The 24410-nt window shown below is 43.1% G+C and overlaps 2 protein-coding genes across 5 annotated transcripts; one reads left to right on the top strand and one right to left on the bottom strand.

The window, feature by feature from the left end:
- The first annotated feature begins 13370 nt into the window (after nt 1-13370).
- LOC115179598 (dynein light chain Tctex-type 3) lies at nt 13371-16258 on the top strand. Of its 4 annotated transcripts, none has more exons than XR_003872972.1 (5): nt 13371-13543; nt 13796-13924; nt 14214-14337; nt 14509-14586; nt 15042-16258. XR_003872972.1 is itself a non-coding variant. In XM_029741207.1 (5 exons), the coding sequence occupies exons 1-5, from the start codon at nt 13520-13522 to the stop codon at nt 15116-15118; spliced, it is 345 nt and encodes a 114-aa protein (XP_029597067.1). In that variant the 5' UTR covers nt 13378-13519; the 3' UTR covers nt 15119-16258. The 4 variants fall into 4 exon arrangements, 2 of the variants coding, with proteins under 2 accessions (XP_029597068.1, XP_029597067.1); XR_003872973.1 differs by having other exon boundaries at nt 13372-13543; nt 13825-13924; XM_029741207.1 differs by having other exon boundaries at nt 13378-13543; nt 13883-13924.
- LOC115179597 (cytochrome b-245 heavy chain-like) lies at nt 15363-22618 on the bottom strand. Its single transcript, XM_029741206.1, has 13 exons — nt 22489-22618; nt 22300-22392; nt 21548-21658; nt 21359-21443; nt 21072-21220; nt 20315-20496; nt 19955-20087; nt 19773-19865; nt 19291-19544; nt 18726-18888; nt 18128-18274; nt 17514-17638; nt 15363-17363 (listed from the first exon to the last, which is right to left on the bottom strand). Exons 1-13 carry the CDS (start codon nt 22531-22533, stop codon nt 17246-17248), a joined length of 1698 nt encoding a protein of 565 aa, XP_029597066.1. The 5' UTR covers nt 22534-22618; the 3' UTR covers nt 15363-17245.
- Between the last annotated feature and the right edge of the window lie 1792 nt (nt 22619-24410).

Genomic DNA, 24410 nt, shown 5'->3' with positions numbered 1-24410 from the left:
CACTTGTAAGTACACAGTTATGACAACAGGTACAATATAAATGATGCCAAATGCCAAATTATGATCATATTACTAAGTGAAAGTTGACTCTTTGTGTCCTGCAAGGAGTAGTAGGCCTTTTACCGAGTTTCAGAAGAAAGTTCTTTGTTTCTGGCCATTTTGAGTCTGTAATCGAACCCACAAAGTTTACTGCTCCAGATACTCAACAAGTCTAAAGAAGGGCAGTTTTATTGCTTCTTTAATCAGAACAACAGTTTTCAGCTGTGCTAACATAATTGCAAAAGGGTTTTCTAATGATCAATTAGCTTTTTAAAATTATAAACTTGGATTAGCAAACACAACGTGCCATTGGAACACAGGAGTGATGGTTGCTGATAATGAGCCTCTGTACGCCTATGTAGATATTCCATCAAAAATAAGCCATTTCCAGCTACAATAGTCATTTACAACATTAACAATGTATACACTGAATTTCTGATCAATTTGATGTTATTTTAATGGACAAAAAATGTGCTTTTCTTTCAAAAACAAGAACATTTCTAAGTGACCCCAGACTTTTGAACGGTAGTGTACATACATAACATACATACAGTACCAATCAAAAGTTTGGACACACCTACTCATTGCCACTGCACTTGAAGTAACTTCCAACGTTCTTGACATTTTCCGTATTGACTGACTTTCATGTCTTAAAGTAATGATGGACTGTCGTTTCTTTTTGCTTATTTGAACTGTTCTTGCCTTAATATGGACTTTGTATTTTACAAAATAGGGCCATCTTCTGTATACCACCCATACCTTGTCACAAAACAACTGATTGGCTCAAGCGCATTAAGAAGGACATAAATTCCACAAATTAACTTTTAACAAGGCACACCTGTTAATTGAAATGCATTCCAGGTGACTACCTCATGAAGCTGGTTGAGAGAATGCCAAGAGTGTGCAAAGCTGTCATCAAGGCATAGGGTGGCTACTTTGAAGAATCTAAAATAGAAAATACATTTTTGATTGTCTTTAACACTTTTTTGTTTACTACATGATTCCATATGTGTTATTTCATAGTTTTGATGTCTTCACAATTATTTTTCAATGTAGAAAATAGTAAAAAAAAAAATAAGAACACCTATGCATTCAAGGGGTTTTCTAAAACATTGGACCGTGTGTGATAGATAGATAGGTGTATATATATATATATATACAAACACAAACAAACAAACACAAGAAAGTTAAGTTTTTGCCTTTAACGTTTTATATTATAATCCTTGTTGTAGTAGAGCTGAGACTGATTCATGTATGTGTCCTGTCCACAGCTCGGGGAAGCGTGTACTCTACCGGTGGAAACAACGAAGGTCAGCTAGGTCTGGCAGACTGTGAGGAGAGGACAGCCTTCCAATTGGTGGACTTCTTCAGTTCACATGGACCAATCAAAATGCTTGCTGCCGGCTCCAACACCTCTGCTGCCCTCACAGGTAAGACTCTCCCGTTATAAGTCACAATCTCTGAGTTACAACTTTGAGTGTCTTCTGGTTCATATTGATGACAAACATTTTTACATTTTTAGTTCATGGGCCAGAGTTGCACTAATTTACTATCAACTGTCTATATTTCTGTTGCTCCTCCTCACCTGGTTTTTGCTGGAAATAATCACGGTGATGATGTCCTTGTTGTAGAGAGTATGACGCTGTTCATGTGGGGTGACAACACTGAGGGTCAGATCGGCCTGGGGAAGGAGAGCAGTGCCCTGACCTCCCAGGAGGTCACTGTGGGTCGGCCAGTGTCCTGTGGGTACTACCACTCTGCTTTCGTCACTGGTGAGAGGACAATGACATAGCCTACTTCAGCACTGTCAGTGTGGCAGGTCACATGATTCCACAACTTTGTAGGATTAGGGAGTTACCCCATCGTGTCTGAACATGTCGTTTTTCTTGGGTTGGTAGAATAATGTATAGATTTAAAAATAGGTAAATATGTTAATGCTATTAATCAACAGGGAATCTCTTTTGTCACAGTTGACGGGGGCCTGTACGCATTTGGGGAGCGCGACAGCGGCAAACTGGGCCTGGCCACGGGTCAGCTGGATGGACACCGCGTGCCGCAGCTGGTAAAGGGCATCACAGACCAGGTGACCCAGGTGGCATGTGGAGGCGGGCACACCGTGGCTGTGACAGGTAGGCAGCTTGGTGTCAGCTAATGGACAGTTGACTCTCACAAGGCTGTGGCTTACAGCATGTCCCATGAACAAGTTTTGGTCCCACTTTGAAAGTGTCCTTAAAATGCTCGTATTTATCCAAATAGTGAAGTTAGGTTGTGTAAAGTCTAAATGCTCATTGTTATAAGATTTTGATGTACCTGATTGTAGCTGTGTACTACTTTTATGTTTTATATGCGTAATGAAACTGTCTGGGGTTTTTCTCTATGGCACAAAGCATCAGGAGATAGTGGGTTAACCATGTAGTGCTGGGTTTGTTTTGACTCTAGAGGAAAACCTGTACACCTTTGGCCTGGGTCAGTTTGGTCAGCTGGGTCAGGGGACCTTCATCTTTGAGGCGAGGCTGCCCAGAGTGGTGGATCACTTCAGGAAGGGCCGAGTACGACAGGTGATGTGTGGGGAGAACCACACTGCTGTCATCACAGGTAAACAGGCTTAGCGGACACAATTTTCACCCCAAAACAGTTATAATTCAGAAAATGTGCAAAGTTTTATACAACAGTGGTACTAGCATTTTATGAATGAACTCCATTGCCATTTGCCATGATAACATTGCTTGCGTCAGCTGACTGACATGTAGTTGTCATGGTTTCAGACAATGGTCTTCCTTATACCTTTGGGGACGGGAGACATGGGAAGCTGGGTCTGGGAGAGGAGAACTTCACCAATCAATTCAAGCCCACTCTCTGTCCACGCTTCCTCAAATACAACGTCCAAGCGGTATGTACAGTTGAAGTCGGAAGTTTACATACACCTTAGCCAAATACATTTAAACTCAGATTTTCACAATTCCTGACATTTAATCCTAGTAAAAATTCCCTGTCTTAGGTCAGTTAGGATCACCACTTTATTTTAAGAATGTGAAATGTCAGAATAATAGTAGAGAGTGATTTTATTTAAGCTTTTATTTCTTTCATCACATTTACAGTGGGTCAGAAGTTTACATACACTCAATTAGTATTTGGTAGCATTGCCTTTAAATTGTTTAACTTGGGCCAAACGTTTTGGGTAGCCTTCCACAAGCTTCCCACAATAAGTTGGTTGAATTTTGGCCCATTCCTCATGACAGGGCTGGTATAACTGAGTCAGGTTTGTAGGCCTCTTTGCTCGCACACGCTTTTTCAGTTCTGCCCACAAATTTTCTATAGGATTGAGGACAGGGCTTTGTGATGGCCACTCCAATACCTTGACTTTGTTGTCCTTAAGCCATTTTGCCACAACTTTGGAAGTATGCTTGGGGTCATTGTCCATTTGGAAGACCCATTTGTGACCAAGCTTTAACTTCCTGACTGATGTCTTGAGATGTTGCTTCAATCAAATCAAATTTATTTATATAGCCCTTCGTATATCAGCTGAAATCTCAAAGTGCTGTACAGAAACCCAGCCTAAAACCCCAAACAGCAAGCAATGCATGTGAAAGAGGCACGGTGGCTAGGAAAAACTCCCTAGGAAAAACTCCCTAGAAAGGCCAAAAACCTAGGAAGAAACCTAGAGAGGAACCAGGCTATGAGGGGTGGCCAGTCCTCTTCTGGCTGTGCCGGGTGGATATTATAACAGAACATGGTCAAGATGTTAAAATGTTCATAAATGACCAGCATGGTCAAATAATAATAATCATTGTAGTTGTCGAGGGTGCAACAAGCACGTCCGGTGAACAGGTCAGGGTTCCGTAGCCGCAGGCAGAACAGTTGAAACTGGAGCAGCAGCATGGCCAGGTGGACTGGGGACAGCAAGGAGTCATCATGCCAGGTAGTCCCGAGGCATGGTCCTAGGGCTCAGGTCCTCCGAGAGAAAGAAAGAAAGAGAGAAAGAGAGAATTAGAGAGAGCATATTTAAATTCACACAGGACACCGGATAAGACAAGAGAATACTCCAGATGAAACAGACTGACCCTAGCCCCCCGGCACATAAACTACTGCAGCATAAATACTGGAGGCTGAGACAGGAGGGATCAGAAGACACTTTGGCCCCATCCGATGATACCCCCGGACATGGCCAAACAGGCAGGATATAACCCCACCCACTTTGCCAAAGCACAGCCCCCACACCACTAGAGGGATGTCTACAACCACCAACTTACCGTCCGAAGACAAGGCCGAGTATAGCCCACAAAAATCTCCGCCATGGCACAACCCAAGGGGGGGGCGCCAACCCAGACAGGAAGACCACGTCAGTGACTCAACCCACTCAAGTGACGCACCCCTCCCATGGACGGCATGGAAGAACACCAGTAAGTCAGTGACTCAGCCCCTGTAATAGGGTTAGAGGCAGAGAATCCCAGTGGAAAGAGAAGAACCGGCAAGGCAGAGACAGCAAGGGCGGTTCGTTGCTCCAGCCTTTCCGTTCACCTTCACACTCCTGGGCCAGACTACACTTAATCATAGGACCTACTGAAGAGATAAGTCTTCAGTAAAGACTTAAAGGTTGAGACTGAGTCTGCGTCTCTCACATGGGTAGGCAGACTATTCCATAAAAATGGAGCTCTATAGGAGAAAGCCCTACCTCCAGCCGTTTGCTTAGAAATTCTAGGGACAATTAGGAGGCCTGCGTCTTGTGACCGTAGCGCACGTGTAGGTATGTACGGCAGGACCAAATCGGAAAGATAGGTAGGAGCAAGCCCATGTAATGCTTTGTAGGTTAGCAGTAAAACCTTGAAATCAGCCCTTGCCTTAACAGGAAGCCAGTGTAGGGAGGCTAGCACTGGAGTAATATGATACAATTTTTTGGTTCTAGTCAGGATTCTAGCAGCCGTATTTAGCACTAACTGAAGTTTGTTTAGTGCTTTATCCGGGTAGCCGGAAAGTAGAGCATTGCAGTAGTCCAGTCTAGAAGTAACAAAAGCATGGATTTTTTTTGCGTCATTTTTGGACAGAAAGTTTCTGATTTTTGCAATGTTACGTAGATGGAAAAAAGCTGTCCTTGAAACAGTCTTGATATGTTCTTCAAAAGAGAGATCAGGGTCCAGAGTAACACCGAGGTCCTTCACAGTTTTATTTGAGACGACTGTACAACCATCCAGATTAATTGTCAGATTGAACAGAAGATCTCTTTGTTTCTTGGGACCTAGAACAAGCATCTCTGTTTTGTCCGAGTTTAAAAGTAGAAAGTTTGCAGCCATCCACTTCCTTATGTCTGAAACACAGGCTTCTAGCGAGGGCAATTTTGGAGCTTCACCATGTTTCATTGAAATGTACAGCTGTGTGTCATCCGCATAGCAGTGAAATTTAACATTATGTTTTCGAATGACATCCCCAAGAGGTAAAATATATAGTGAAAACAATAGTGGTCCTAAAACGGAACCTTAAGGAACACCGAAATTTACAATTGATTTGTCAGAGGACAAACCATTCACAGAGACAAACTGATATCTTTCCGAGAGATAAGATCTAAACCAGGCCAGAACTTGTCCATGTAGACCAATTTGGGTTTCCAATCTCTCCAAAAGAATGTGGTGATCGATGGTATCAAAAGCGGCACTAAGATCTAGGAGCACGAGGACAGATGCAGAGCCTCGGTCTGACGTCATTAAAAGGTCATTTACCACCTTCACAAGTGCAGTCTCAATATATCCACATAATTTCCATACCTCATGATGCCATCTATTTTGTGAAGTGCACCAGTCCCTCCTGCAGCAAAGCACCCCCACAACATGATGCTGCCACGCGTGCTTCACGGTTGGGATGGTGTTCTTTGGTTTGCAAGCCTCCCCCTTTTTCCTCCAAACATAACGATGGTCATTATGGCCAAACAGTTCTATTTTTGTTTCATCAGACCAGAGGACATTTCTACAAAAAGTACAATCTTTGTCCCCATGTGCATTTCCAAACCGTAGTCTGGCTTTTTTATGGCGGTTTTGGAGCAATGGTTTCTTCCTTGCTGAGCCGCCTTTCAGGTTATGTTGATATAGGACTCGTTTTACTGTGGATATAGATACTTTTGTACCTGTTTCCTCCAGCATCTTCACAAGGTCGTTTGCTGTTGTTCTGGGATTGATTTGCACTTTTCACACCCAAGTACGTTCATCTCTAGGAGAACGCATCTCCTTCCTGAGCGGTATGATGGCTGCGTTGTCCCATGGTGTTTATACTTGCGTACTATTGTTTGTACAGATAAAGGTTGTACCTTCAGGCGTTTGGAAATTGCTCCCAAGGATGAACCAGATTTGTGGAGGTCTTCAATTTTTTTTCTGAGGTCTTGGTTGATTTCTTTTAATTTTCCCATGATGTCAAGCAAAGAGGCACTGAGTTTGGAGGTAGGCCTTGAAATACATCCACAGGTACACCTCCAATTGACACAAATGATGTCAATTAGCCTATCAGAATCTTCTAAAGCCATGACATAATTTTCTGGAATTTTCCAAGCTGTTTAAAGGCACAGTCAACTTAGTGTATGTAAACTTCTGACCCACTGGAATTGTGATACAGTGAAATAATGTCTGTAAACAATTGTTGGAAAAATTACTTGTGTCATGCACAAAGTAGATGTCCTAACCGACTTGCCAAAACTATAGTTTGTTAACATGAAATTTGTGGAATGGTTGAAAAACGGGTTTTAATGACTCCAACCTACGTGCATGTAAACTTCCCACTTCAACTGTACCTCATGTTTTCAACTGAAGGCTGAATTGTAATTCGAGAATTTCACTGATGCCAAATTTAAAGTTCTGCACATTTATCTGAAGTTTAGATTTTTCCCTGAAAGTGTAAAAAAGTGACGATAGTTGGACATCCATTCTTCTCATATTTTGTCTAGTGCAAGATTCAGGTCAATTACATTTAGTCTTTGTTCCAGGTGACATGCGGAGGTTGTCGCATGCTGGTTCTAGCCAAGCCCAGAGACGAGCTGTCAGGAAGTGACTCTGGAGGAGAATGATGTCACAGAGGACTACCTGGAGAAGTCCAACACAGAGCTCTTAGGGGACACCCTCACCTCCACCCCTGCTACCCTGAACAGTAGCCTCTCTGCCCGGGTCAGGAGGAGAGAGAGGGTGGGTACTGGCCTGGGGGTCCACACATGTAAAAGTGGGAGTGTTGGGAGTCTCAGCATCCAGTCCCTGAACCACCACAGGTCCCTGGAATGTTGTGGTCTAGTTCCTCAGATAGTTGCCTGAAACTATTGAGTCAGTGTTTGTTTTAATGTTAGCGGCCTGGTTCTCTAAGGAAATCCGTAACTAGACATCCTCCACCTTTTAGCACTGTCAACAAGGAGCCTAATCATGGGCCTAACAGGTAGTGGAGATAAATAACAACATGGGACTAACAAGTAGTGGATATAAGTAACAACATGGAGCCTAATCATGGGCCTAACAAGTAGTGGAGATAAATAACAACATGGAGCCTAATCATGGGCCTAACAGGTAGTGAATATAAGTAACAACATGGAGCCTAATCATGGGCCTAACAGGTAGTGAATATAAGTAACAACATGGAGCCTAATTATGGGCCTAACAGGTAGGGGATATAAGTAACAACATGGGCCTAACAAGTAGTGTATATAAGTAACAACATGGAGCCTAATCATGGGCCTAACAAGTAGTGGATATAATTAACAACATGGAGCCTAATTATGGGCCTAACAAGTAGTGGATATAAGTAACAACATGGAGCCTAATTATGGGCCTAACAGGTAGTGAATATAATTAACAACATGGAGCCTAATTATGGGCCAAATTATGGGCCTAACAAGTAGTGGATATAAGTAACAACGTGGAGCCTAATTATGGGCCTAACAAGTAGTGGATATAAGTAACAACGTGGAGCCTAATTATGGGCCTAACAAGTAGTGGATATAAGTAAGCTAGCTAAGCTAACACAGCTAACTAACTCTGTGTTTCAGGAGCGTTCCCCGGAGCAGTTTGGGCTCATGTTTCGGACCCTGCCCCCCCTAATGTCCGGACACCTCAATACCTCCGCACCCCTGCCCGTGTCCAGCCAGACCATCCCCTCCAGCCTGCCCCCCAAGGAGCTAACCAACAAAAAGGTGCACAACGGCATTCACCAACACAGGAGCACTGGGTCTAACAAGAAGGGTATCTACACTGAACTACATTGCATTACATTACATTGCAGGCATATCTGTTTTGAATGTTGAACTATTTAGAAAACACGCATATTCCTTGGTGAAGGATTGCGTTTTCAACAGCTAGCATGATCCCTTTTTCATTAACACATCACAATGCAACTGTTCACATTTCTACTAACTTTTCTTGAGCCTATATATTCCTTTTTAAGAAGTCAAAATATTCTTGGGATATTTTGTTGATGGCAGAAAAGAGGTCAGCTGAGAAGGGAAGAGATGAGGGAGACAGCAGCGCTGTGGAGAACGTGATGGACAACGAGAGTGTTAAAGATCTGGGAGACACCACGGACTTCCTCAACATGGTGAGTCACCAACTCTGACCCAATTCTGTCCTGTACATTCTGTGACGCTTTCATACAGAAGTTCTGAACAAAAATCTCTTCTTCTTTGTGGCAGACTCGTGATGAAAATGGACCCCAGTGACAAGACGTTGACGTTGTCCCCTGTACAGAAGGTAAGACGCACACACAGCATAACTGTCAACTAAAGATTTTTCTTCTAGCTTCTGCGCACCGACCAGCAAGCTCCTTGCAAAATTACTCAGCATGATCAATAAGTCTTCCTGAACAAGGGACGGTCTGACTGAGGAACTCAGGGCATACACTTCCATTTATGTCACGCTAGCCATTCTGCTTCCCTGTACCATTTACAGTGACTATCTACCATCTGTCTGTGGTTTTCTTTCAGCGTTGAGCTCTGTTGTGTTCTTCACTCTGTTTTCTCTGCATCTTTACTATTTTCCTCTAACTCTTTCATCTTTTCTTCATCCTCTGCTTCCTGGCGCTGGTGATAGAGGAAGGGTAAGCTTGTGAAAGGGCATGGTAAGGCTGGGGAACAGCCAGAACTCTGTACCCCTAGGAGGGTGGATTCCACCCCGCGGGGGTCACTGCCCACAGAGCTGCTGAGGAGCTCCAGTGACAGGTCTCTGGTGGTTGAGAAGAGGCCGCGCCACAGGGCTGCCCAGGGCAAAGGCAGTGGCAAGGAGAACCTCTTTGTGGCTCTGAAGGCGATAAAGCCTGCTGAGCCGAAGGCTGGCCCTGCCAAGCCCTCCAGCATAGGGGACATTAGCAAGGCCAAGTTCAAACCCTGTCCGTCCGCACAGAAAAAACAACTGTTAGCAGTTGAGAGAAAAGTGAGGGAGAGATTTGTCGTGGATTCTAAGGCAATCCAAATAAAGGGCGCAGCCAAAGGTCAAAGTGCAGAGGTCAAAAAGATTCTCTTAGAGGTCAACCCTATATTTACAAAGGTGAAAAGTCAACATGTAGCTGTTAGGGGGACACCAGATAGAGTGGCAGACATTCACAAGGCCTTAAGCTAACTGATGCGCTGCCTGTGGGCAAGACCGCTGAACCAGACCTGGTGTCTGAAGTTCCACAAAAAACGACGAATGAAAACACAGAAAGAGGAAAGAGCAAACCAAAGACTGAACCACCTGAACGGACACCGCTGCGCAGCTTACTAACTGGAGTGTCCTCTCTGGGGTCAGGTGTGGGGCTAGTGGCAGCCAGACAGTTTGGTTCTCCCTCAGACAGTGAGTCAGTCCGGAGTCAGAGCAGGGCCCAGAGGTTCAGCAGACAGAGTGCTGAGGACGCCCAGTCTTCCTGGAGCCACTCGTCTGCATCCATGGTCTCTGAACCAGGAGGCAAGAGAACAGCAGTCCGCATCAACATCATCCCTGCCCCGGGGAGCTCTGATCAGGGGGTGGAGGAGGAGCAAGGCAGGTCCTACTCTGGTCCCCAGACAACAGAGAACAGAAGGAGAGGTGGAGGATGGAGGGATCTCTGAATTAGGGGAGGAGAGCGAGGGAGGAGATGAGCAATGTAAGACTGAAACAGATCAGGGAGAAGAGAGTGAGTTAGAGGATGCAGAGAAAGAGGAGAGTGGACTGGACGAAGAGGAGGAGGGTGACGGGACGAGTAGCCCAGTGGGAGGAGAGGGAGAGAGTGTGGGAGAGGAGGAAGAAGAAGGGGAGTGAGAGAGCAAGGAGGAAGAGAGTGGGAAAGTATCGCAGAGTGACACTAAGAGTAAGGAATCCAATTATGAAGACGAGGATGAAGAAGAAGATGGAGATAAAGAGGAAGAAGAAAGTGAGGAAGAGGCTGAGTGTAGGATCTGTAGAGGAGGAAGATGAGAATGAGGCAGACAGTGGAGCAGAGGCAGAGGAAGGAGAGGAAGAGGAAGAGGATGAGAGCAGTACTGCAGAGGAGAGGGAAGAAGAAGAAGAAGCCAGAGAGAAGGAAAGTGAAGATGAGGAAGAAGCTAGAAAGGAGGAGAATGAAGAAGAACCTTGAGAGGAGGAGCAGAGTAAAGATGAGGCAGAAGAAGAAGCTGGAGAGGAGGAGAGTGAAGGTGAGGATGAAGGAAAAGAGGAGAAAGAAGAAAATGAAGCCAGAGAGGAGGAGGAGGAGAGTGAACATGAGGAAGAAGAAGAAGCTGGAGGGGAGCAGTAGAGGGAAGATGAGGAGGAGGAGGAGGAGGAAGAAGAGGAGGTGGTTGACAAAAGAAAAGCTAATAAAGGCCAGGAGAGTCATCAGACTGCTGCGGCCAGAGGTAACGGGTCCAAACAGAGGTCAGGGAAAGGGGAAGAGTTCTGGGACAATGTTTTACCTCAGTACCTCAATCTCAAATGATAGCCCTATCTGTTCTGTTCCAAACCAGTGCTGTCTGTCAACTTCTCTCAGGAACACTCTTAATTGAGCATTTTAATGCCTTTTTACAACCCATACCTTTTTGTGTACTTTAGATTTTTCTCCTACTGTTTTTATTCATGACTTCCATTTTGTTTTACTTTATATCAACTGCCTTTACTGTCTCACTGTTTTTATTCACGACTTCCATTTTGTTTTACTTTATATCAACTGCCTTTACTGTCTCACTGTTTTTATTCACGACTTCCATTTTGTTTTACTTTATATCAACTGCCTTTACTGTCTCACTGTTTTTATTCACGACTTCCATTTTGTTTTACTTTATATCAACTGCCTTTACTGTCTCACTGTTTTTATTCACGACTTCCATTTTGTTTTACTTTATATCAACTGCCTTTACTGTCTCACTGTTTTATTCACGACTTCCATTTTGTTTTACTTTATATCAACTGCCTTTACTGTCTCACTGTTTTTATTCACGACTTCCATTTTGTTTTACTTTATATCAACTGCCTTTACTGTCTCACTGTTTTTATTCACGACTTCCATTTTGTTTTACTTTATATCAACTGCCTTTACTGTCTCACTGTTTTTATTCACGACTTCCATTTTGTTTTACTTTATATCAACTGCCTTTACTGTCTCACTGTTTTTATTCACGACTTCCATTTTGTTTTACTTTATATCAACTGCCTTTACTGTCTCACTGTTTTTATTCACGACTTCCATTTTGTTTTACTTTATATCAACTGCCTTTACTGTCTCACTGTTTTTATTCACGACTTCCATTTTGTTTTACTTTATATCAACTGCATGTCCACCGCCTTGTCTTTCAATCTCCTTGTATAGTCCTTTACCATTTTACATGCATGGCAGTTAAGATTTGATGCTAAAATGCTTTTTTAAATCCCCTTTTCATCTTTGTTCTCCTGTAAAGACAGATTTACTAATAGTTGCTACTATTTTCTAGGCATGCCCTCCAACGATTTGGACAACTTTTTTTTTTTTAATCATGATTTGTTTGATATAATGAATATTACAGAATAGTTGTATTTATGTTGAAATAAATATTTGTTGTTCTAAAACTATCAAAATCAGTGTCAAGAACTAGTCCCATCACATATCATATCATTTGTGTTGAACACATTCTCTACACATGAATACATAGTGCTGTTTGCATTAACCTTCCAGTGGCAGGTGGAATCCCTTTTCTTCCTTTATCCCTGTCTGTAATCCCTTTGCTCCCTGTTGTGACTCCACTATCCATATCCAATGTGAAGCACCCACCTCTAGTCTTCCTTTATGTGGTTAATGCTTTACTGTTTCTGTGCTAAGGCTGGATGGATTATCATGAAGTGTCTGTTGTGTATAGTTGCAGAGGACTCGGGTCAGCCCAGTCCTTTGGCTCCGACAGAGGAGAGCTCTGCATCCAGCACTCAGCTGCAGAATCAAACAACAGAGGAGTAACCCAAGAACCAACCAAGGACCAACCAAGGACCAACAGAAAGGTATAACAGAAAGTCATTAGAACAAAGAGGTGGAATTTAAACAACAGAAAACCACTTCATAAAGCTCTGTGAACGTCAGTGATTGAGTAGGTCAGATCTCACTGTGTTCTCTCCTCTCTACTGCCCTCAGCTGTCGCTATTCAAACGCCTGTCCTCCTCCAAAGCCAAGCAGACAGAGGACAGTGCGGAAGCCCCAGCAGAGGGCACCGGCATGGGGGAGCTGCCTGCCAGTGCCAAGGGTCCCTCTGCAGGGCTGGAGAACAGAGATCCATCAGAGACCAGCGCTAGTGGTGCCGAGCACCCTCGGACCCTGGTGGTAGAGGTCCCCGCTCTACCACCTGCATCCTACTGTGACGCCACTCACTGGGGGTTGGAGAACTGGACTGGCAGCAACAACCAATAAACCATTGAAGAGGATGCACATTGACTGTACACCACAAACAACCACTCCACTTTGAACACTAGTTAACTTCTCACAAAGTGACCTATTTATTGACATTCAGTTCCCAAACTTCCCATATGCGAAAAGTGTATTATAAATATGTATACTTGTATTTTCTGTATTTAACGTGCACAAAAATGTCTTTAATTAACCACTGTGTTTTGATCTTGTTTTTATAATGTAGTCGTGTGTTATAAACTGTGAGGATATACTATTTATTGCTGACCGAAATATCCTAAATGCACAATTGCACTTTAAATGTAACCTTATTGTGTGTTTTTCAGGGAAATATGACGTTTGTGTGAGTTCTAATATTTTATTTGAATTGTCTCATAAACCGTTTGAACTTGGTTCTGGTGTGACAATCATCTCATGATTTGGATACTAATAAAACAACTTTATGTGAAAGCTTTGATAATTTTTCACTTTAATGTTACGAGATTGCTGGAACGCGCCGTCCTCTTTTATCCTGTTATTTAAGGCTCACTCGCTAGGTGGCAGTGTTCAGACTCTCAGGTCATTTCTTTGGGCTGTGACCTGCTTCCCTCCACTCGTTAACCACCTGTGACGGCAAACAGGAAATCTCTCAAACATTTATCAAGCAGCTATTTATATCACTTTTAAGAAGGCGAGAATGGAGGAATTTTCTGGCGAAGAGGTACTGAATATGCTACCAACTATGTCGTTGTTATACTCTTGAGTATTAAATCCAAAATGTAGATAGCTAACTAGCTGGCACAACAACGCCTGCTAGCTAGCCGAGTTATCTTCTTAGCTAGCCAAATAGCAATACAATTACAGTGGAAAAGACAACTAGCTAGCTATTGTTTAAAGTTTAAACTACCTAGACATAATCTCTGCGTTACAGCAGTTACAAAACTACCTTGATATTACTGCGTTTCATTTTTAGTCCTAGAGTTTTGACCATTCTAACTGCAGTGAAAGGTGTGATGAGTTGAAGAGATGCCAGTGCAAGTCTCTGACTCATTGTTTCTAGGGCTCTTTCAACTCTGAAGAGGCCAGTAACTCCGTGAAAGAGGTAACTATCTATTGATTCAGCATCAATACGTTTGAATAACCAAATGGGAATATGGACATTAAGATGGATTTTGAAAAGTTTTAGCTAGCTAATACTTAGGTATCATGTGAAACAGTTTCCAGCCTCGCAGTCTGTTTGTCCCCTGATTACTCAAGACAAACACTCATATCCCCAGTATAGACGTGACTCTGAATACAGCACTGTTCACATCAGGTCCCATGCTCCCCACATGCCTAAAGGGGCCAGCCTTCTCAGATGTGTGTCTGTGTCCAAACTGTCTGTCTTGCAGTGTATTCAGAGTATCATTGGAGAAGAGAGCTACAGACAGGACACTGTGAACCAGTGGACAGCTAAGATTGTGGAACAAGCCCTCACCCTGCTGGTCAAACAGTCTAAGTCATACAAGTACATTGGTACGGCTGCCGTCATCTCCTATTGAACACAGATTTGTTCATTTTACTGTAAATCCAGCATGCAAACTTATTGTATGATGCCAATGGTGAAACATATGTGACAAAATACAATTGCTTACTGATATTTTGTTAACGATGATCATAATTTGACCCTTGCCTGTTCCTCTACAGTTAGCTGTGCTGTCATGCAGAAGAGTGGTGCTGGTCTCCACACAGCTAACTCCTGCTACTGGGACACTGTTACTGATGGTAAGATAACATCCACCACTGCTCAGTTCAAAGGGTTTCCTAGCTACAGATTCTTACACCAGATAATGATATTTAACGAAATACTTTTGGTATCTATTACTGGGAGTTACAGGTTAAGTACTGTTTGGTAGCACAGAGAATTTTCGACCAACCTTGGCAATACTTCTTGATTCAGCCAAACATGTATATTATAAAATGACCAGTGGCAGGTGGTAATTTAGAAACTGCGCTGTTATTAAAATATATTTTTTTACTCCATGAAGTAATCGTCAATGTGTATGCCGCCATCTTGTCTATTTCAAATCTTCTTTCATTCAACAAAACAGGTGTGTCATCATGACATGTGGCACTTTGGGGTGGAACCACCTGTCTCTTCACTAAACCAGCCCTCCCCAGCTGCCTAGGAAACACTGCTTATCAAACTGACTCATGCACTGTCTGTTCCTTTCTCTCAGGGAGCTGCACAGTGAAATGGGAGAACCGCACCATGTACTGTGTGGTCAGTGTGTTTGCTGTGGCCTTAACCCCCTAGACCAGGACCAACCCTGATACTGCTTATAGAAGGTGCAATGCTTCACCCATCCTGCAGGGGAGGTATTCAGTAGCTCACTGTAGATTATATGCTGAATGGGACAAGCAACGAGACGGCTATAGATGTGGTAAAGGGGTCAATGGAACTCGACCAAAACAATGGAAATGCGTGTAGGAAAGATCCCGACTCTCCTAATTGCCCTCCAGAAAAATAAGGTTATTGTTTGTGTATTTGACAAGACATATTCATGCCATCAAGTGTCACATTTTTAATGTCACATGCACAAGTACAGTAAAATGCCTTTCTTGCAAACTCAAAACCCAACAATGCAATAATCAAAAACAATGTAATACTAGAAGGAAAAAAACAACTGATGACCACCACTGACTTCTGTATACTAGCTATGCTACCAGCTTATAGGAATGGGAGTTAGCATTTAGCAGTCACTTCTTCTAAACCTGAAAAGGGACTACTTCTAAATGTTATGCAGTGAAAACAGCCAAATATATCCAAATCGAACTTTAGTAACCACATTGTGGGCCCACGGATTTGACAAATATCTACTTTTTTGATCAGATATGTTGAATGTGCACCAATCCTGCGTCCTTCTATCCCCACGGTCTGCGTTCCATTGGCCTATTTACTGCATCTATTGAAATGCTCTGGGTGGGCTGAAATGCTCTGGGTGGGCTGAAATGCTGTCTGCTCTGGAGACTTTATTCATTGACTTTAAATGCATCAGTTTAAATGTTCCTATTATGACAGCTTGGCTTCAAAGCTGCTACCTTACGATACCATTGTTCCAACTATAATGTTGGCTTTACTTAATGAATAAATAATTATTTTGGTGGGTGCTTATTTGTCCTTTTGATATAGGGTGAGGAAAAGCAGTGTGTTTATGTACATTATTTTACATCATAGATCAGATGAACTTGTTTTAGGAAATGCTATGTAAACAGATCACAGGATATTGTATACAGACACGATTTCAAGTTGCACTCATTGTTTAAACAAATGAAGAATAAAAAAACAAGTTTCCATAGAAATAATAATATGCCTGTAATTTTGTGGGGTGGAAGGTGCCATCGATAGACTGTAGGACCCATAGCTGAATGTCATTAAACGTTCAAATTAAACCTTTTTATGATGTCCGTGTATAACTTATATCAAGCGGCACAAATACAACACCATGCAGATCCATTGGTATTTAACAACTAGCCAAGTGTTATTACAATACTTTATGAAGTCTAGTTGATCAGCCACAAGCTGCAAGACTTTTCCTCACCAGCACTTTAGGTTTATTTGACTCTAACCTCAGTAAAAAGAGAAGCTGAACTCAGGACTGACATGTCTCAGTGTGCTCACCGGTCGCTGAAATGTATCACTCACTTGGCCAGCCTACAGAAACTCTCAGCTGCTATTGAGTCCAGCAGGAGAAGCTGCAGCTGGGATAACTAGAATATCACATCCCAAACAGCTTTTTGTTGCTGCTCATTTTCATTTTAGACAAACTTTTGCTGTACCTACACACTGAAGAAAGCTGCAAAGGCAAAATGTCTGGCAGGCTATCCCTGGTGCAGTGAAAATATTTTTTTTTTAAATGAAGTAAGCTTTATGCATACTATTTTGCTTATACAAACTTGTAAATACAACAGCAGAAACAGGAGGAAGTGGAACTAGAGTGTTTTGACACTGGAGTTTCTGTGTTTGCGTGTTGTATTGCAGAACAAGAATAACGTTCTGGCCTCTGTGGTAAATGCGAGTAGGTTTGGTCATTTCTTCACAGATTTGTGCAAGAAACACATTGTGAAATGTCACTGAGGAGGAGGGGTGTAGAAGGTCATGATCATTAGAACAGTGAAGTTTACTTCCATTTTTGGTGCTATGATCTGATAAACTTGTGTGAGATAAGGGCACTTAAGTAAAAAAAAATGTTGATTCACCCAAAGAATCCATATTAAAAACCATTGATTGTTTATGTTGGGGATAACACAACAGTTTAGGAATGTGAAACAGCTTACAAGCCAGAGGATACTCTGGGTCTGAGCAATATTGAAAGCTAACTTTGATAACAAAGTAGGATTATTGTTATTGCCTCATTGGTGCTCTTGGAGGGGTGTTGGGGTCTCAGAAGTTTTCCTTGTTGAAGATGAACTTGACGCCAGCCTCAGAGTGAGACAGGCACTGCTTCTCCAAGACGTCAGCCAGCTGGGTGGGACCGCACAGGAACACTCCTACTTTTTTCCTGGACACACACATTAATTACAAATAGTCCACAAGTTGTGAACTATACATGTAACACATTTTACAATTTACATCTAACTCGTATGTCTCTCTGGAATATGCCATTTCTGTTGGCTGTAATTTGGATTAGAAGAGGATGAAAGGCACTCACTCTGGATGCTTTGTCCCAATAGTAGTAAACTCATTGTCCCAGTTAGGTTTCCCATACAGAGTCTTCTGCTTCAGCCCTGTGATAGGGTCATTCTCTGCCTCATGGTGAACTCTGAAGTGAGCAGCCTTTTGTAAAAAAAAAAAAATCACTTTTTGAGATTAATTTTGTGATTATGCATTGTCCCACTCTTATCTATGGGCAATAGTTATTCAGTTTGAGACAAAGCAGATTTTTTTAGTTTTCATCCTTGTACATACAACATAAATATGTGTGTGTTAGTGCTGTGTATCTGTACATCGGTGTGTCTTTTGAGTTTAAGAACATTTTATTTCTCATCAGTATTACTCTGAAAAGCAGGGGCACAACTTTCACTGGGGACGGGGGGGAGGACCACATTCTGAAATTGCATTTTTGTCCCCACACAGTTTTATCATTGGAATATGATACAAAATGTGGCGAAGGTGTGCTTTAGGACCATGCAGACATCTACGAGAGGTCGGGTAGGCTGTTTGGAGTGTTTTGTCCGACTGGATTATTTTAAAAAACAATTTAAGATGTCCCCCCCACTTCTAAAACCAAAGTTGCGCCCCTGCTGAAAAGTGTGGTGTGCTGACCTCGGTCTCTTTCCAGCGGGTCAGGTAGATGTTGTAGCTGAGGAAGTCCACCATGCCTTTCTCTGTCATCTGTCCCTCCAGAGACTGCAACAGGTCAGCAAACCACTCAAACGCCTGGGTCTCAGGACACAGCCAATAGAAGTAGATCTGGCATGGAGGAGATGGAAGAAAGATTGTCCGTTTCACATATTGGACAAAACAAAGCTCTGACGAAGGCCTTGAGGCTGCAACGTGAAGCTTAATAAAGAGCAGTGATACTATCAAGAGCAATGTGCAGGTTTCTTCTTTTTCCTCATCTTATTATATGTGCACCTGCAACAAAGATAGCTCAGATGTGCGAGTGCCCTTTTGAATCACATATTGGACATATAACAAGGAGTGAAGAGCAGACTAAAGGAACGATGTAAACGTTGAAAATAAATGAACATTGCACTCATAGCAGTGAGATTTTCTCACACTTGATGAAATGAAATAGAAAAGCAAATCACAATGCAATGAAGAACATTTCAGCTGAGATATTGTTGGAATGAAATGGGGAAGTACCCTACACTGCAGTTTAGAAAGACAATAAACCACACAGACAGAGCCCCTCTCTCACCTTCTTGGTGAAGACGTTCTGGTTCTCCTGGATGTGTTTGTACCACACTGACTTGAGGACGGAGGCGAAGGGGGTGACCCCGATGCCAGCACCCACCAGCATGACCACCTCATAGCCGAACACGTCCTCACTGGCCGTACCAAACGGGCCATCTATCGCCATTCTGCATACAGGGAGAGAGTTACAGTCAGATAACAGTTTAATAGTCTTCTAATTACATTTATATGGTAAAAACATGAAAGAATCTAATATACTGGATACTTTCTGGTTAAACAATTACACAATGTTGCCGTTATTGAAATGTACTACTCCTGAAAACCACATTTCCTCCCTTATGGCACTTCCCCTCACCGTTATTTCACAGTAAAAAGAAAACACCACTACCCCATCTTCAGGTTCTAAATGACAGCCCACTAACTACACTATGATGTCAAGTAGGGACATTAAGTGCAGAAATAGCTGTGTAAAAACCTAATTGACATTCAAACTAATGGATATTTAACCGAAGATTAGTTAAGGGGATTGGGTCGTAGAAAATGTTCGCTCTCTGCATTCAAGCACGTACTTGGGCAGTTTCCATGCCTCCTGGGTTTCGTTCTTGTCCCCTCCGCAGGCCTCGTACAGGCCCTGGGTCCAGTCGCCCACGATACGGATGTGGACGCTGAAGTGATCCTCCTCGGGGGCGGAGGTGAGGGTGAAGGGATGCCACTCCAGCTGGGAGACGCAGGGACACTGCATGAAGACGTACTGGCCGACCTCCATCCTGAAGCCCTTCCTCTTCATCTGGAGCTCCAGGGTCTTGGACGGGTGCATCACCACCTGGAGAGGAGAAGGATGGGAGAAAAACAAGATGGAGGCCAAAAGAGACAACTAACTGTTGGATGAGTAGACGTGAACTGCATAGTGCATGATTCTGGTTCTTGACCAGGGCTGCCTTCCAACAAGGATGACTGTCTCAATCACGCTGACTTTGACTTTAAAAGAAATTGGCCGTTAGAGAAATTGCCTGTTGGGAGTGTACAAACTGTCTTGAAGGACAGTACTGACCTTGGTGATGACCACCTTCTGCTGGGAGCGGTAGAATCGGACCAGTCTCTCACACACATACAAGATCATAGGCCCCACCACCCACTTCCATGTCTGAAGAGGAAACCGACAGAGAAAATGTTCTTTACAAAAAAGAAGCAGCACACTTAAGTCATGTAAAAAACCGAACTGTCATAGCTCACCATAGGAGGGTTCCCAGCAAACTCTGGCTTAGGGCAGAAGGTCCCGTTCTTTCCCCATGACTCAAACTGATCTGCACACTGCGATGGCTTGTTCTCCAGGAGACTTGTAGCGGTCTGCCCTCGGACAATTCGCCTGTGGCAAACCGTTTTAGAGAGATTTAAACATAAAACGGTAGGGCTTTACCTGCAGGTATAATGCTTTTAGTACTTGTTATAAGCATGTATGAACCCTTTTAATATCTTAAAATGAGGCTAATAATATGTTATGTCTCTGTAGGAAATGTTCAACTGACTCAAAAGGGGTATTATGGAGAAACAATGAATGTGCACACATTTTTGTGAGAATTTTTACTGACTCACCCAAAGCCGTGGAAGACGAGTCCGATGAAGAAGATGATGAAGAGGTGATGGGTGTACCAGAAAACCTCGAAGTATGACCTGCGGATGACCTCCATGGATGATGTAATGATGAGGATGAGGGCCAAGGTGATGACCACGCCCGTTAACCCCGCGATGGTAGTGAACATCACTATGGTTGGGTTCTGACCCAATCAGAGAAGGGGGATTTCAGAGTAATGCAGTCATGTTGTTGCCTCGGAGGGAGTGTGGAGGCTGTGTTTGGGACTATCTGCTCAACCTATTTAGGGAAGTCGGTAATGTTCAGAAATGCTTCCTTCTGACTCAGCATAATGAACTTGCTTTAATATTACAAGAGGTGGGACATTTGCTGACCATTTTACGATCTGTTTTAGTCATATATTATTTCTCTCTGTTCAGAGGAGGCAGCCGATGAGTAATGGAGTCATAGTGTGTTATGAGCTGAGGAACATAGAAATACATTATCATTCTATTCATTCTATTTCTATGCTGGGGGATTCCTCTCTGTCATAATCTGCTATCAAGTGTCAACATTCTGTCCTAGGTTAGAACTGACCTCTTGACATAGCTACATTAAATACAGAATACTCTGTAACACTTTATGCATTCCTAAAGCCTTTATAACCCTACATAAGACATTAGAACGTGTCCTAGGCAGTTATAAACATAATGAACACAGTGTCCTAGGCAGTCATAGACATAATGAACAATGAAAATCTGTAGCTAATAGAATACTCACGGTCTGGTCAGTCCTGATGGGGTTTAGGTAGGAGGCATTGTCTCCGGTGCCAATCTGGGACAGCACAAAGGGCAGAGAGCTGCTGTTCCTGTACAGCTGGGCTCCCATGAACCACTCAAAGTTAAACAGGTGGGCGATGATGTGGACCGCTAGGGAAGGACAAAGGCAAAGTAAAGATTACAATCTGTACAGAGACATCTGTTTGATGAACAATGATGATGAACAATGAAGATGAATGAAGAGGATCGACGGCAATGTAAAGCAAACTAAGTAAGTGAGAAGGGTACCTGTGTGAAATGCTATCATGTAAGCCACCAGCTTGTGAAAGGTGATGTTTCTGTCCAGTTGTCGAGCAGCTGTGCGACTGCAACACTGATCGTGTAGGAAACGTTTGAAAAAATGTGATCCAGCTATTATTTATAGATGACTACCCATACACATTTGAATTAAATAGGGTCGGGGTGTGTCTGTGTTACCTGAATGGAGCCGCGGAGGAAGGACAGAAGGTTCCGGCAGACTGGCAGCAGAATAAGCATGCAGTTAAAGTTAAGGCAGGCTGCAGGAGCCCTGGCCCAGGAGAGGGCATCCTGAGGGGAGTGATAGTAGGGTTAGATAGAGAGAGGGAGAGAGAGATGAAGTGGGAATAATTAGTCAAACAACATTTTTTTTTTACAGTTTGAATCTGTTTTTTTTACTTCTGGTTACTGGTTTCAATTGAAAGGGGCCCTCAGGGACTGAGCAGGAGTGAGAGGGACGTAGAGTAGAGTGCAGACTCAGTTTCACTTCTGGTCATTACTACTTTTAGTTTAGCCACCTGGGCTTCCTGTGAGGAACCTGTAGTCAGCCGTACACACAGCTGTAACCACAGAGTAAAGATATCACATCAACTTGTGACTCCTTTTTTGTTTCAATCTCTGTCAGACAGGAGGGGTTAGGCGTAATATGGACTACACATATTCAATATGAATGAGCTACTAACTGTACAATATACATGTGTAAATATAAAATAAAATAAGAATAAAGGTCTACATGCTAAATATGTACCGGTAATACAGCAGGCCCTGCTGACAGATGACAACAGTTGGCCAGAGGCCAGCACTCCAGATTTGGTTCTGGGTTGCCAAGATGTCTAATACACTAAGAGCAGAGTATGAAATCTTAAACTGACCTCCATTTCTTAAATAATTTCTTAAATAGAAAATCTAAGGACTTTGGTTCTCAAACTTACCCCAAGAAGAACCCGTGTGTAGAACCATCTCTCAGTAAGGAAGTTCATGTAGAACTGGACAAACAGGTAAGCGTTGATTCCCAGCCATACCAGCTAAAACAGACCCAATTCACCTGGTTAGATCAATAGGACATTACTCCCCAAAACAGAAATGTAGAGTAATTATAACATTTAATTTGACAGACTTACAATGACAAAGACCGAAAGTCCCTCGTTGGCAGCAAAGTTGCCCATGGTGAAATGATAATTGAGTGTGTGTGTGTGTGTGTGTGAGAGAGAGAGAACGAGAGAGAGTGAAAAGTGGAAGGGGGACAGTGATGTGCTGAGTTATATAGACTACTGCACTAGAGACCAGGACATGTGGTTTCCACCACTACCCCTGTGAGTGAGGGTGACTCTCAATAGTCTAACGCTGCTTCCTCTTTTCTCAACTTCCTCATCTGCACTGATCTGAAAATAAAGCAAAGGTGAAAGCAACATGGTGATTACATTTAGCAGGTATTTGCTTTAACCTGTCCAACTCTATCCAACAAGATATGTGCAGACCCACTGGGCACAGACATCAATTCAACATCTATTCCACTTTGGTTCATTGAAATTACGTGGAAACAGCGTTGATTCAACCAGTGTGTGCCCAGTAGGGATGAAGGAAAGGAGGAAAGGAAAGGAAGCCACTTCAGTACAGTGGGGGAAAAAAGTATTTGATCCCCTGCTGATTTTGTACGTTTGCCCACTTACAAAGAAATGATAAGTCTATAATTTTAATAGTAGGTTTATTTGAACAGTGAGAGACAGAACAACAACAAAAAATCCAGAAAAACGCATGTCAAAAATGTTCTAAAATGATTTGTATTTTAATGAGGGAAATAAGTATTTGACCCCTCTGCAAAACATGACTTAGTATTTGGTGGCAAAACCCTTGTTGGCAATCACAGAGGTCAGACGTTTCCTGTAGTTGGCCACCAGGTTTGCACACATCTCAGGAGGGATTTTGTCCCACTCCTCTTTGCAGATCTTCTCCAAGTCATTAAGGTTTCGAGGCTGACGTTTGGCAACTCGAACCTTCAGCTCCCTCCACAGATTTTCTATGGGATTAAGGTCTGGAGACTGGCTAGGCCACTCCAGGACCTTAATGTGCTTCTTCTTGAGCCACTCCTTTGATGCCTTGGCCGTGTGTTTTGGGTCATTGTCATACTGGAATACCCATCCACGACCCATTTTCAATGCCCTGGCTGAGGGAAGGAGGTTCTCACCCAAGATTTGACGGTACATGGCCCCGTCCATCATCCCTTTAATGCAGTGAAGTTGTCCTGTCCCCTTAGCAGAAAAACACCCCCAAAGCATAATGTTTCCACCTCCATGTTTGACGGTGGAGATGGTGTACTTGGGGTCATAGGCAGCATTCCTCCTCCTCCAAACACGGCGAGTTGAGTTGATGTCAAAGAGCTCCATTTTGGTCTCATCTGACCTCAACACTTTCACCAGTTGTCCTCTGAGTCATTCAGATGTTCATTGGCAAACTTCAGACGGGCATGTATATGTATTCTTGAGCAGGGGGACCTTGCGGGCGCTGCAGGATTTCAGTCCTTCACGGCGTAGTGTGTTACCAATTGTTTTCTTGGTGACTATGGTCCCAGCTGCCTTGAGATCATTGACAAGATCCTCCCGTGTAGTTCTGGGCTGATTCCTCACCGTTCTCATGATCATTGCAACTCCACGAGGTGAGATCTTGCATGGAGCCCCAGGCCGAGGGATATTGACAGTTCTTTTGTGTTTCTTCCATTTGCGAATAATCGCACCAAATGTTGTCACCTTCTCACCAAGCTGCTTGGCGATGGTCTTGTAGCCCATTCCAGCCTTGTGTAGGTCTACAATCTTGTCCCTGACATCCTTGGAGAGCTCTTTGGTCTTGGCTATGGTGGAGAGTTTGGAATCTGATTGATTGATTGCTTCTGTGGACAGGTGTCTTTTTTACAGGTAACAAGCTGTGGTTAGGAGCACTCCCTTTAAGAGTGTGCTCCTAATCTCAGCTCGTTACCTGTATAAAAGGCACCTGAGAGCCAGAAATCATTCTGATTGAGAGGGGGTCAAATACTTATTTCCCTTATTAA

The sequence above is a fragment of the Salmo trutta genome, chromosome 39 (genome assembly GCF_901001165.1).
Source record: "Salmo trutta chromosome 39, fSalTru1.1, whole genome shotgun sequence".
In the NCBI taxonomy this organism is placed as follows: Eukaryota; Metazoa; Chordata; class Actinopteri; order Salmoniformes; family Salmonidae; genus Salmo; species Salmo trutta.
The sequence above is the reverse complement of the archived record's forward strand: the minus strand, read 5'-3'. Positions and strand labels throughout refer to the sequence as shown.

Bases quoted from the DNA above. Each gene is read 5' to 3' on its own strand.
- LOC115179598 (XM_029741207.1), top strand. From the start codon at position 13,520: ATGGAGGAATTTTCTGGCGAAGAG. The intron at 13,925-14,213 runs GTAACTATCTAT...TCTGTCTTGCAG, and splicing joins CCAGTAACTCCGTGAAAGAG to TGTATTCAGAGTATCATTGG. The intron at 14,587-15,041 runs GTAAGATAACAT...CCTTTCTCTCAG, and splicing joins CTGGGACACTGTTACTGATG to GGAGCTGCACAGTGAAATGG.
- LOC115179597 (XM_029741206.1), bottom strand. From the start codon at position 22,533: ATGGGCAACTTTGCTGCCAACGAGGGACTTTCGGTCTTTGTCATT. The intron at 20,497-21,071 runs GTGAGTATTCTA...TGATTGGGTCAG, and splicing joins CCATCAGGACTGACCAGACC to AACCCAACCATAGTGATGTT. The intron at 19,866-19,954 runs GTGAGCTATGAC...TTTCCTCTTCAG, and splicing joins TTGCTGGGAACCCTCCTATG to ACATGGAAGTGGGTGGTGGG.